Genomic DNA, 13,752 nt, shown 5'->3' with positions numbered 1-13,752 from the left:
AACTTTTGATACGATGTATGGTTTGCAACCTATTGTGATATATTAAGACACATCTGATTAAACTGGTGAGCTTCCTGTTTTGGAACAGGACATGTATCATGGTTTTTGTAGACTATTACACAGAACCATCTGGGAAGTCATCCTTTGAATCTTGTTTGGAATAAAAAAAAATGTGTCTCTATCTCTAAGCAGAGTGTCTCTATCCCGTAGTCACCAGTAGTTCCTCAGAGGGCGCCGATTGGTCTGAACCACTGTGGTTCGGGCACAAGTGCATAACGTGGAAGCCTGACAAGATGGATTCTCATGTGATCTCGCAAAGCCAGCTGCTGTGCAAGGTTAGTAATACCTAATAGATTATAGTTTTTCTGTTTAGTTAACATAATTAAATACTTCAACCGGATAAATTCAGGGAGGTTGTAGGCGTAAATGTTACCTCCAGTGACTTTGAGGAAGTTGGAATATTATGCTCTTCATGACCATCACTCAATTCCGTATCAACGTTTTAACAGTTTCCCCCAGTTTCCATACCTGCTAAAGTAATTATTCAATTTACACGTTTTCCAAGTGACAGAAGGCGTTTTCAATACAAAGTACAAGCAAAATGTGAACTTTATTTAATAAAGAAATTATTTAATTTGTTCTCTTCCAAGTAAAAAACACATTCAATGAAAATAGTAACACTATGGAGTATCTCCTATGAGAAAACACAGGAGCAGAATAGTACTGTATGAAACCGTATAAAAGGCAAGAGAAATTAAATATATTCACTTAGAATAAATTATATCTATATCACATATAAAAACGACACAATTTCAATGAGAGTACACATTCTTGTTATATTTTGGTTCGGGCAAACAAATGTGAACAAAGCTTGAGTTTGAGTGTAGTAATTGATCTCTTAGCATTTTGCATACCTGTTCACTAAAGCAATAACTACAAAAGAGCATGCTATTGCAAATGACCTATGGTCTATAAGTGGTATTCACTTACGACTATAATCATAAGAGAAAGAAAAATAATTTGTGAGGATGAAGTAGGGACCAACACCCGAGGGAAGCAACAGGTGTGATTGGAGGATCAAGAAAAGAGGGCAGGGTTTGAGACGGGTCAACTGCTTGATACAGAGTGCCGATCCATTACTTACAACAATATAGACTTAGACTATTAGTTTGTGGTCACTGGGCAAAACATTTCATAAAAATATATATATCTTTATAAGCCTAGTCAATCTCTGAATTCAGGAGATGGATCGAACACCGCCTTCTGTGTATCAAAAGTGCAGAGAATCAAGTCTCTTTGCTTGGATTTCTGACGTGTTCCACATGGCTCATGGTATCCGATTTTAGTGTTGGGGAAATGCTCGGACAGTGATGCCGTGTTCTGGACTGGCATCGGCATGGCATCTCTTAGGTGTACCTTCTCTCTGAGAAGTAGAAGATGCGTGTTGTTTTTACAGTGGTGCCGATTTCAGTGTTAGGGGAAATGCTCGGACGGTAATGCCTCCGTGTTCTGGACTGGCATCGGCGTGGCATCTCTTAGGTGGACCTTCTCTCTGAGAAGTAGAAGATGCGTGTTGTTTTTACGGCGGTGGTGGCAAGGTGGCGGCAAGGGTTCAGGACAGAGCCGTGTGGCACAGCGGGCAGAAGCTGTATTTGCCAACCTCCTGTTCCATAGCGCAGTGCTTACAAACACCACACATCCAGCACTGGTATTCTGGGATGGCGCGCCCGGTCACGATGCACGTGGGTAGCTTTCCCTCCGTCCTGACAAAAGAAAGATTAACAATGTATTAGATGAAGACACGTCCAGTTACTGTGTTTGTCTCGTCCGTCCGTACCCCCCCCCCACACACACAACTTCCTTAAGCACTGGCCTGTTTGGGGGTCAGTGACTGACTAATTTGCACTATGGGGAACAAACGGCAACAAATCCTTTGTAACAGGAAGCAAGGGGGTTTGTGGGGAAATAGTATAATCTTTTATCGTAATTATACCAAGGTATCACAACTAATCTGACAATGATATAATATGACTTATTATTGTTGTCATTCTACACGTGAGGGCTTTAAGTATATTGTACACTAAAAGACCATTCGAGAATCAATCACTGAAGAAAAATCAATCAATCATCTTTCTATCTATCTATCTATCTATCTATCTATCTATCTATCTATCTATCTATCTATCTATCTATCTATCTATCTATCTATCTATCTATCTATCTATCTATCTATCTATCTATCTATCTATCTATCTATCTATCTATCTATCTATCTATCTATCTAATTCTATCTATCTATCTATCTCTATCTAATTCTATCTAATTCTATCTATTTCTATCCATCCATCACTAGCTCTTGGTTCTGCCCCTCACCCCTCTGGTACACTGTCTAGCTCCAGCATGCGGCTGTCCTTGGGGGTGTGCTTGGTGAAGATGTCCAGGGCCAGGTCCTCGTACAGCTGCCTCTGCTCGGCCTCCAGGCTCTCCAGGGACTCCAGCTTGATGAAGGCCCGCGAGCAGGTGCTGAAGGCCCGGCTGGACGCAGCACAGATGGCCAGCAGCGAGTAGATCTCCACAGCCGGGATGATGTCCTCGTAGTCACGCAGGTGAAGAGCTTAGAGAAGCGGAAAGAGCGGCCATTCACATTACTGCGTGTTCTTCCTGTGCCCCAGGACAGGTCAGTATTTGCAAACAGGCACCACTCTCTCCTAAGGCTAGAGATCAGAGAGGGAACCCGCCCAAGACTGGGACCATTACTTTATGAGGTCATCAAATGTTTGTGTGAGCTCTCGCATCCAATTGAGGTTTTAATTCTGGTTCAGACCTTCTAGCAATGCTCAAATATGAATCTTATTTGGTATAAGAGCTCACGCATATCCCCCTCAGACACGCATATAGGCATTTCAGCAGGAAACTCAGAACACAGGTAATTTGTGACATCCCTGGAGCAGGTAGACATTCAGTGTCTTGCTAAAGGACATATCGAAAGAGAAAGACTGAGGATTATCCGGATTTACAGTAAGCAGTAAAAGTATATCAGTGATTAATGAGGGCGAACAGTGTCCTGGAGTGGGGTACCTGTCCGCATGGCGTTCTCCATGTAGCCTCCATACAGTTGCCTCTGGGCCAGAAGGAAGAAGTGATAGGCCTCCGCTCCGCGCCAGGCGTTGTCCACGATACGATTGTCTGAAGCGCTGGCATCCTCCTCAAGGAGCCCCGCGAGGGCAGAGGTGGCCTGAATACAGAGAGCGTTGCACAACAAAATGTACCCATCTTAAAATCCTGCCCTCTTTTCTTGATCCTCCAATCACAGCTGTTGCTTCCCTCTGACAAACGTTGTCCATTCGAACACACACAGTCTACTCTCTTTACACTCACAGTAGGTTGTAGACTCCAAAAAAAACTATATTTATTTATTACTTTTAAATAATAATTCTGATTCTTGATGCATCCTAAACACTTACATTGGGACTATGATTCGATTCTATTTGATCAATTTCTTTTTACATGTTTTAAAGGGTTAAAAACAAGATCTTTGTGATCATGTGACTAGACTTGAGTGAACTTACAGCAGTACTTTAGTTTGAGCTTTCTTGATATCTTGTAAATTGTATCAATGACATTTCCATCTATGACATAATAGAATTCTTATTTATGAAATTGGCAACTATGACATAATAAAGTTATCTTATCTATGACATTTCGATCTATGACATAATTAAAGTTATCCATCTATGACATTGCCATCAATGACATAATAAAGTTCTTATCTTATCTATAGGACGGTTTCACTAGAATGCTGTTGCTAGGGAACAGTTTGGACCCAAGTGTATTTCCTGTCAACTATTGCATTAGCTAACATTGCAACAGGAAATTAACTTGGGTCCTTAGAATGTTATTGTTGTCACTTTGAAACAGTCTATACCCCACATATTCCATCAATGACATAATAAAGTTATGCTATCTATGACATAATAAAGTGATATTATCGATGACATTGCCTACCTCAGATTTCTTGCCCTTGGCCTTGTTCTGTTGGGAGGTCTTGACTTGTCCGTGGTAGTCTTCAACCAGCAGCGCTGCCAACACATACAGCTTCTTTACCCTCAGTGGTCTGGTCCTTCTCTTGGCCTCCTCGTCTGCTATCTGACCACAGTCAACACAAACAGCACAGTAAGATGGCATATTCCTTTATTGATTCAGGATGTGCACAACTCCAGATTCAGTGTAGCTTTGACTGGATAAGCAATATTCAACTGGATACGATTTTTATTTGATTATCAGTTTTGAGCACTTATTAGGAATGTATTGATTGGCACAGAGACACACATTCATGTAGGCATTTCACCTGAGGGCTCAGAGTGCAGGGTCAGCCGTTTGTGGCACCCCTTGGAGCAGGTAGGGGTTCAGTGCCTTGCTCAAGGACACTTTGACAGGGAATAGGACACATCAACTGTTGCGAGGATTGCACCTGTGACCTGGCACTCCAGTGTAATTTTTCATTAGATTGCAATGTTTTATAGGCATTAGCCATGGACACAGACCTGCCTTTGTTTAAAGTGAACTCAACACACCTCGTTTTGTTTGGGTTTACGATTGAGGAACACAGGAAAAGCTGTTTTTCTTTATGTCTTTCCAACAAAACAGTTTTAACTGTCTAGTAGTAGAATGTTTAAATGGGAAGGACATATTAACCATTTGAAAGTCAAATATGAAGCTTGCGATTGATTACTCAGAAACTCTCAAGAATGACCCGATTACTCATCGATTTCCATAGTATAGATTGACCTTGTATAGATTAACCTTCGCCCTGGATCAAGTCTCCATACAGAAGCCAGATAGTGTGTTAGGTGAATAGAGACAAAGAATAAATACCTTAAACATGAGTTTGGCTGCATCTAGGAAATGGTGGGCTTTCCGATACAACTCCACAGCCTCCAGTGTCTTGTTCTTCTCAAGGAGGTGTGATGCATATTTGGCAAGGAGCGATTTGATCTCTTTCATGTTGTGGTTCTTGGCCAATTCCACAGCTTTGTTCCACTGTAGTTGGATACAAAAAAAGCCATCATCATTCTTTCAAAGATAAACATCAGTGCCTATATAATCCACTGTATTTGTTGTTGAAAAATTTACATTACTTTGGCAGTTCAGTAAGATCTTCTGTATAAATGGACTTTACAACTTATGCCTCACAGTCACCCATTCACTCACACATTCACCCATTCACTCACATTATTCACACACTGATGGCAGAGGCAACCATGCAAGGTGCAACCTGCTCAAGGACACTTTGACACACTGCCAGGAGGAGCTGGAATCTAACCGGGAACCTTCTGATTACCAGACAACCGTTCTACCTCCCTGTCGCCCCCACTGTCGCCCCCACTGTCGCCCCCATAAATATGATGTGCTTTTCATGAAAACCTCCATGAAATTACCACAATCACTCAGCATAAGCTGCTACAGTACACTGTAGCAGCACAACTAAGATGAGGTTATGTTTTTTCCGAGTGTCAAAGTCATTTAAGTGACATCTAGATTACATAATGTATCCCAACTATTTAGCTGTCAGAAAACAAATGAACTGGGCATGAGAAACCTCAGGGTGCTAATCTCTTCCCCCTTTGGACCGACACTGAGTAGCAGTTGCATTGTTGTTGTGCTTTTCAGTAGAGCCAGCTGCAGCAAAGACAGACTTTTATTTATTTATTTACGGTAGTTCATTTTACAAAGAGCAGCTGGTGTAACACTGGTAAAACACGTGTGATGCTATGAAGATAATCACAAGTTGAAAGGGATAGTTATGGTTTTAAGAAGCCTTTCTGATTCATCATTTCAGTCCATCCACAAATCATCACTTTTCATCTTTTATGTTTGATATATTGGAAATTGTTCGCTTTTTGGGGGGGGACTTTTTGGGGGGACATGAAGGATATAACATCACTGACATCTGAAGCATCACATGTTATGTAGCACCTTCCAAGTTTACACAGGAGAAGCCCACAGTTTGGAAGGACCATCCATTACATTTACATTTTGTCATTTAGTAATTTAGCCGACGCTTTTATCCAAAGCGACTTACAAGTTTTGCACAACAAGTCAGCAGGAAGGGTACAAGTAATTATCAGCTGAGTAACACTGTTCATCAAAGTGTTCAAACTTGAGTGCTGCAGTGTTGAGGTCATGTTAGTATATTAGGAAGAGTGCATGACAGTAGGTCATTTTATTTCTCATTTCAGATATTGATTGAAGAAGTGTGTCTTCAGTCGACGGCGAAAGATTGGTCGGGAGCTCGGATAGGAGTGGGTCTGAGGCGGCCAGAGGATGTAGAGCAGAGGGGACTTGAGCGTGTGTAGTTAGAGACCATTGGCCGGAGGTAGGCGGGAGCGTGATATGCCAGGTCGAGAACCTTGCAGCGGATTCACACCCCAGAGCTAAACATCAATCAGGCCGAGAACAGGTGGAGGAGGACAGCAGGGACCATGGTGACCGCTGGTGCAACGGTGTCAAAACGTGGGCTTTTACCGCCAGAGAACATTAACAGGGGCGCCAAACATGAATGAAGTAATCACTCAAGAAGAAAAGCCAGAACTTCCAAGGACCGTCTCTCACCTGGTTTAGCTGGACGCAGGCGTCGACCGCAGCTTTGGGTTGGTTGCACTTCAGGTAGGCGTTCACAGCCTGTTCGCACATGCCCACGGTAGCAAACATCTGGCCGATGTCCTACATCATATGGACGAAATAGTGTGTTAACATGTCTGAGAATGTATTGCATAGAAAATAAACTTTCATACCTTATTTTTGCCCACCATGTTCATCTGTTCTACTCTCTCATGCGAGTGTGATTGACAACTGTGGCTGCCAATGAGGTACAGGCCTTTCCCTGATAACTTCCCTGATTGGACGGAAGCCCGAGCCCCCACTTGAAACTTTTAGATGGCATTCCTCAGTATCTGGTCTGTTACTGAATTTCTCTCACATGACCCTACTCATCATCTGGGACTAACTTTTACATTTCCTTTGTGTCAGAATTCAAACAAAATGTTAATTAAAACAAGTTACCTACTGCAGGTTTAACTAACAGACATGTCTAAAAATAAGTCTAAAAGTTCAGGGTTCCTACACATTTTTCCATTTAAAAATCCATACTTTTTTCATCATTCATCATTTCTTCACTGGATTTGAGCATTTCGATCAATGTTCAGTATCATGTACTGTATACCTATATCAGCTGTCAAGAATATCATATCACTCTACAACTGGAGATTCTTCATAACAATAAATACTACAATATGTCAAATGACAGTCACTATCAGTGAAGCAATCATTATGCTGAAAAATCAAAACAAACAGAGAGATAGCAAAATCATTAGGTATGGCCAAATCAACTGTTTGGTACATTGTTAAAAATAAAGAATGCACTGTTGAGCTCAGCAACACCAAAAGACCCGGAAGACTACAGAAAACAACTGTGGTGGATGACAGAAGAATTATTTCCCTGGTGAAGACAAACCCCTTCACAACAGTTGGCCAGATCAAGAACACTCTCCAGGAGGGAGGCGTGTCTGTGTCAAAGTCAACAATCAAGAGAAGACTTCACCAGAGTGAATACAGAGGGTTCACCACAAGATGTAAACCATTGGTGAGCCTCAAAAACAGGAAGACCAGATTAGAGTTAGCCAAAAAAAAACATCTAAAAAAGCCTGTACAGTTCTGGAACAACATCATATAGATAGATGAGACCAGAATGATGAAAAGAGAAGAGTGTGGAAAAGGAAAGGAATTGCTCATGATCCAAAGCATAGTAATTCCTACACTGTTCACCTGATTTGGATGTACCCTCAAAATTAAAAGCTAAAAGTCTGCAATTAAAGCACATCTTGATTGTTTCAAGGCCCTTGTGTACAGAGCCCAAATTGTGATAATTGTGTCAATGTCCAATTCCATGAACCTAACTGTATTAAATGATTATAATGTGGTATGGATGGGACTAGGGCTGGGTATCAAAAGTCGATACTTTATCGAAAAAATGCTGTGGTATACAAAATTTGGTATAATTTCATGGCCATCTGATACCAAATTCCGATACCCAAGTAGCTCATCTCATCAGTGTCAGTGAGTTTTTTCAAAGATATAACATTTCTTCTGTTTGACCACAATCGAAAATGTAACAAAGCCTCAGATTGTCTCACACTGCATTGGCGGAGCGTTCTCCATCTCAGGTTTATCTTACCATTTGATTACCGACCTGCTGCCATTTTTGAAGGAGTTGACGTAACATTAAGAGACACTATAGCATACAAAATGATGACTGCACCCTCTGCTGTAAAAACTGTAATGGACGAGGGATAGCTTTTAAACATGCAAGTCATCTCAAGTTCAAGTTCAAGTTCTTTAATAGTTGTCATACAGAAGTACAGAATACTTTCATACAAAATGCTTCTTACTGTTACGCTCCAGAGACTGTGCTAGACAAGATAGTATCAAATAACATAATAACATAATATAGCATGAATTTAGAAGAAGAAAATGAGGTCACAGTGTTCGGTATAGACATATGTACAATGTTCTGAGTTACCATATAATATACAATACACAATACTATGCAGTGTACTAATGTACAGTACTATCTAGTGCAAAGCAGAAATGGGATGAGGTACAATTTTAGGTACAATTTACAGTAAGGTGTACGAGTTGTAGTGCAATCCTTCATCCATAAATATAAAGTGTGGGGAGTGGGTGCTACAGTGTGTTTGTTTAAAGTGGGTGTGTGCTATAAGTGTGTGGAGTGGGTGCTACAGTGTGTTTGTTTAAAGTGAGTGTGTGCGTGTGGATGTGTGTGCTATGTGCGTTTGGTGGTTGTTGTTGTGTAGTGTTCATTCATTGTTCGTTTAGCAGCCTGATGGCCTGGGGATAGAAGCTTCTTCTGAGTCTTTCTGTGCTCGCCTTGAGACTCCTGTATCGCTTGCCTGACCGCAGCAGTTCAAAGAGGCAGTTGTTCGGGTGACTGGAGTCTTTAATGATTCTCTTAGCCTTGCCCTTGCAACGCTTGTAGTAAATGTTCTGGAGGGTGGGGAGCCCCCCTCCAATTGTGCGTTCGGCTGAACGTGTCACTCTTTGTAGTCTGCTTTGGTCTTGTGCAGTGCTATTCCCAAACCAGGAGGTGATGTTGCCGGTCAAGATGCTCTCTATTGTACATGAGTAGAAGTTCTTAAGGATCTTCTGGCTGACTTGGAACTTCCTTAGGCGCCTGAGGAAGTAGAGGCGTTGTCGTGCCTTCTTCACAACACTGTTAATGTGTGTGGTCCATGTCAAGTCCTCGGATATGTAGGCTCCGAGGTACTTAAAGCTGTTGACTCTCTCAACCGGTGCCCCGTCGATGCTGAGGGGGCTGTAGTCCTTGACCCCCGACCTCCTGAAGTCCACAATCATCTCCTTTGTTTTGCTGACGTTCAGGGAGAGGCTGTTTTCCTGGCACCATCCCGCCAGGACCTTGACCTCTTCCAGGTAGGCCCTCTCGTCGTTGGCAGAGATCAGGCCCACCACCACTGTGTCGTCAGCAAATTTGACGATTGTATTGCTACTCCGCTGAGCCACACAGTCGTGTGTGTACAGGGAGTAGAGGAGGGGACTCAGAACACAGCCCTGGGGGGCCCCTATGTTGAGGGTGATGGATGAGGAGGTGCAGTTGCCTGCTCTCACCACCTGGGGTCTGCCAGTCAGGAAGTCCAAGACCCACTGGCAGAGGTCATAGCCCAAGCCCAGGTCCCTGAGCTTGGCTATGAGTATGGAGGGGACTATGGTATTGAATGCCGAGCTGTAGTCGATGAATAGCATTCTCACATAGTTCCCCTGCCTCTTGTCCAGGTGTGATGCTGCTGTGTGCAGCACATGGGATATGGCGTCCTCCGTGGACCTGTTGGGGCGGTATGCAAATTGCAGGGGGTCCATGTTGATGGGGAGGGAGGAGCAGATGTAGCCCTTTACTAGCTTCTCGAAGCACTTCATGGCTATGGAGGTGAGAGCTACAGGGCGGTAGTCGTTGAGGCAAGCAGGCTTGGATTTTTTGGGTACAGGGATAATAGTGGACTTCTTCAGGCAGGTGGGGATGACAGCCTGTTCTAAGGACAGGTTAAATATGTCAGTGAATACTGGGGCCAGTTGGTCGGCACAGACTTTTAGGACGCGGCCGGGGATGCCGTCTGGACCTGCTGCCTTCCTGATATTCACTTTTTTAAAGGTCCGCCTCACCTCATGCTCTGTTACCCTGAACACTGCGCCTCCATCAGCAGCCGACCCCCCCCCCCCCCCATTGCCGAGGCTTGTGAGCTGGTGTTGTTATTACCAGCATCAAACCTCGCATAGAAGGTATTGAGGTCATTTGCTAAGGAGATGTCACTGTTCAGTTTGAGGGAGGCGCCTTTGTAGTCTGTCATCGTTTTGAGCCCCTGCCACATAGCTCTAGAGTCAGCTTGTTCAAACTGGAGTTCAATTTTATCCCTGTAGCGTCGTTTGGCCTCTGACACAGTCCTCCTTACGTTGTATCGCGCCACCTTGTGGTCATTCATGTTGCCTGCCTCTAGGCCGTCGTTGTATGCTTTGGTGCGCTCTCTCAGAGCTTCACGGACGGATTTGTCTACCCAGGGTTTTTGATTTGGGTAAACTTTCATTTTGGTAGTGGGGATTGTTTCTTTCACCCTAGTACAAACATAGTCCAGCACTGTCTCCGTGTAGGCATTAATGTTATCTGTGTCGCGGAACACATTCCAGTCTGTGTTGTGAAACACTGACCGGATCGTATCCTCTGACGTCACATCCCATTTCTGCACCTCTCGCGAGACTACGGGAGTACTTTTAATTCTCTGTCTGTACTTCGGTGTAAGAAAAATTGATGCGTGATCTGACTTACCGAAGCCACTATCAGAATGAGCCTTGTAGCCACCTTTAAATTGCGTGTAACAGTGATCTAGGATGTTACCGCCTCTGGTGTTGCAAGTCACATGCTGATAGAAGTCGGGCAATACCTTTCTCAGATTGGCGCTATTGAAATCTCCCAGAACTAAAATGGCGGCGTTAACATTCGCCTCTTGGATTCTATTTACCTCGTCGTGTAGTCTGGAGAGCGCAACCTCCACAAATCTAATTTGTGATTCACTATTATGGAAGAAAAATATTTAGCTGATATCACAATATGTTTTTTTCTGCCCCACGATACAGATATATCACACAATCACAATATAGGATTTTCAATATATTGTCCAATCCCTATTATATATGTAGTACTTTCCCAGTAACTCAGGACATCACTGATCAGCTATCTTTAGCCATTCTCTTCTATTGTGTATGCCAAAATAATACAACCCCTGTACAACCCAAGCAACAGGTGAATACATGCAACACATATTAAATAAATGTATTATAATGTGTTAATTCATACTGATGATATGGAAATCTTGCGCTTTGGCCTGGTAACTGTATAATATGTGTTTAACTAACTAGCATCTCCAACATCAACTGGTATGTCATATAGTGACTGAGTCATTCCCATCTTCAGGTAAAGCTAAAGGGCAAAAGGACACATTTCCATGTGTACTTTTACAGATTAGCAGTGGTGGAAAGTAACTAAGTATATTTACTTTGTACTTTAGTACAATTTCTAGCTACTTGTACTTTACGTGAGTATTTTCATTTTAGGGGAACTTTATACTTTTACTCCACTACATTTCAAAGGAAATATTATACTTTTGACTCCACTACATTTATCTGAACCAGTTACTAGTTACTTTGAAGAAAAAGATTTTGCATGGCGGCTGGGTGGCGCAGCGGACATTGCGCTCGTCGCCAACGCAGGAGACACCGGGTTCGACTCCGGCTGTCGGCGTTGCCTCCGGCTTGGGCCGGCCGTCATACTAACTCATTGGCAGAGTTAGCGGGTGGAAGTCGATGGGTGGTAATCTGGACGTTGTGGACAGCGACTCCTACAGGTCGGTTGAGCCTCCCACACGTTACACCTCGCCAATGAGAGTCCGCGCTGGCAGGTGAAAAGATGTGACAGGCTGCCTCCACATGTATCGGAGGGGACATGTGATGCAAGGATTCTATCCTCCCTACAACCGACCAGTGGGGGGCATATGCGAGCAACGTTCAAGACAGGGGAGGGGAGAATTGGCACGGCAAATTGGGATGGGAGGAAAAATAGAAAAAAAATGAGAAAAAGTGGATACAAAATAAAAATAATTGCATAGAAAACGTGGCAAAAATGTATGAAGATTATATACTTTCACATTTGAAGCCTGTCAACTTCAAGAGGACATAATCAGAGCAGCATAACTGGACCACATACCACTTTAACATAACCTTTAATCAGAACAGCATAACTGGACCACATACCACTTTAACGGAACCTATAGAGATCAATAGGTCGAGGATTGAATGCTCCCAAGCACTGGAAAACACAAACGCCATGTAGAATGCATACTTTTACTTTAGATACTTTTAAGTACATTCAATAGCAAATACTATACTCTACTTTTACTCAAGTAGAATTTGAATGGAGGACTTTTACCTTTACCAGAGTACTCCTTATCTGTGCATTTCTACTTTTAGTTAACTAAAGGAACGATGTACTTCTTCCACCACTGCAGATTAGAAAACAGAGAGTGATGGGAGTTGCCCCATCACTGACCAAAGTATGACCAAGTATGGCTTTGTCAGTATTCCAATGTACAGTGTAGTGTCCCCCCCCCCCCCCACCTCCAATGTACAGCCCCCCCCCACCGACCCAACCCCACCCACCCAACCCCACCCCACCTACCCAACCTCCTCCAATGTACAGTTTCTACGTCAAATGTATATACACTTTTTCTGGACACTTTTTGTATCACAAACAGTACTGTATTTGCAAATCTGGTATGTCATAATAAATGTATAGATGTAGCAGTACTGTCTATCTGTATGTCATATATGTTATGATGAATTGAAAATGGGGGACCCTGATGTAAACAAGACGAAAGTCTTTCTCAGGTCTGCATCCCCTTAACAATTGTATGTATTGAGCTGTACTGTACTGTACCCATTCTGCAATCTGTTAATAAACGTTTCAATCAACCAATCAATCAATCAAGCATGTTGACACACGGCTGAATAGCACTGAACACTAGGCTCACCAGTAGCAGTTTGTGGTTCTCTGGCAGGGAGCTTGTCAGCCCCTCGAGGCCGTCATAGTCCTCCAGCATGTAGTAGCACTCCGCCAGCCTCTCCTGGTTCCGCCCCTGCAGGTAGTACTGCACCGCATTCACCCTGCGAAGAGGATAATCACATCAACATGCATGTACTGTACATGTTCTAGACTAAGCAGTCTTTAATAAAAACACACCACTTCTGTCTGTCTGCGAAGTAGTCTCCGATTGCATTGTAAGCTTGTTCCAGCAGAGCGTCATCACTGTCCCCGGAGCCGGTCTTCAGCAGCTGGAGCACCCGGAACCAGTCCCCCAGCTTTATCCTCAGGCTTATGGCAAGGTCCCTATAGAGAGAGAGAGAAAGAGAGAAAGAGAAAGAGAAAGAGAAGAGAGAGAGAGAGAGAGAGAGAGAGAGAGAGAGAGAGAGAGAGAGAGAGAGAGAGAGAGAGAGAGAGAGAGAGAGAGAGAGAGAGAGAGAGAGAGAGACAGATGAGAGACATGAATGAATGAAATTTGTATTTAACAGATTGCAGAATGGGTACAATACAGTACGGCTCAATACACACAATTGTTA

The 13,752-nt window shown here is 43.1% G+C and overlaps 1 protein-coding gene across 3 annotated transcripts in view; it reads right to left on the bottom strand.

Annotated features, from left to right (window-relative positions):
- Nucleotides 1-646: 646 nt before the first annotated feature.
- The window catches only part of wdr35 (WD repeat domain 35), a 69,343-nt gene continuing 56,237 nt past the window's right edge, over nucleotides 647-13,752 (bottom strand). For all 3 annotated transcript variants that reach the window (XM_084310245.1, XM_084310243.1, XM_084310244.1), the window contains 8 exons: nucleotides 13,376-13,522; nucleotides 13,167-13,299; nucleotides 6,613-6,723; nucleotides 4,876-5,040; nucleotides 4,006-4,146; nucleotides 3,079-3,235; nucleotides 2,374-2,614; nucleotides 647-1,763 (listed from right to left, as the gene is read on the bottom strand). In XM_084310245.1, the coding sequence (XP_084166371.1) occupies nucleotides 1,613-1,763; nucleotides 2,374-2,614; nucleotides 3,079-3,235; nucleotides 4,006-4,146; nucleotides 4,876-5,040; nucleotides 6,613-6,723; nucleotides 13,167-13,299; nucleotides 13,376-13,522 (1,246 nt within the window). In that variant the 3' untranslated portion in view covers nucleotides 647-1,612. The remainder of the gene's footprint in view (nucleotides 1,764-2,373; nucleotides 2,615-3,078; nucleotides 3,236-4,005; nucleotides 4,147-4,875; nucleotides 5,041-6,612; nucleotides 6,724-13,166; nucleotides 13,300-13,375; nucleotides 13,523-13,752) is intronic.

This window comes from Notolepis coatsorum (assembly GCF_963971535.1).
Source record: "Notolepis coatsorum genome assembly, chromosome: 3".
Taxonomy (NCBI): domain Eukaryota; kingdom Metazoa; phylum Chordata; class Actinopteri; order Aulopiformes; family Paralepididae; genus Notolepis; species Notolepis coatsorum.
This window is presented reverse-complemented; position numbering and strand designations above follow the sequence as displayed.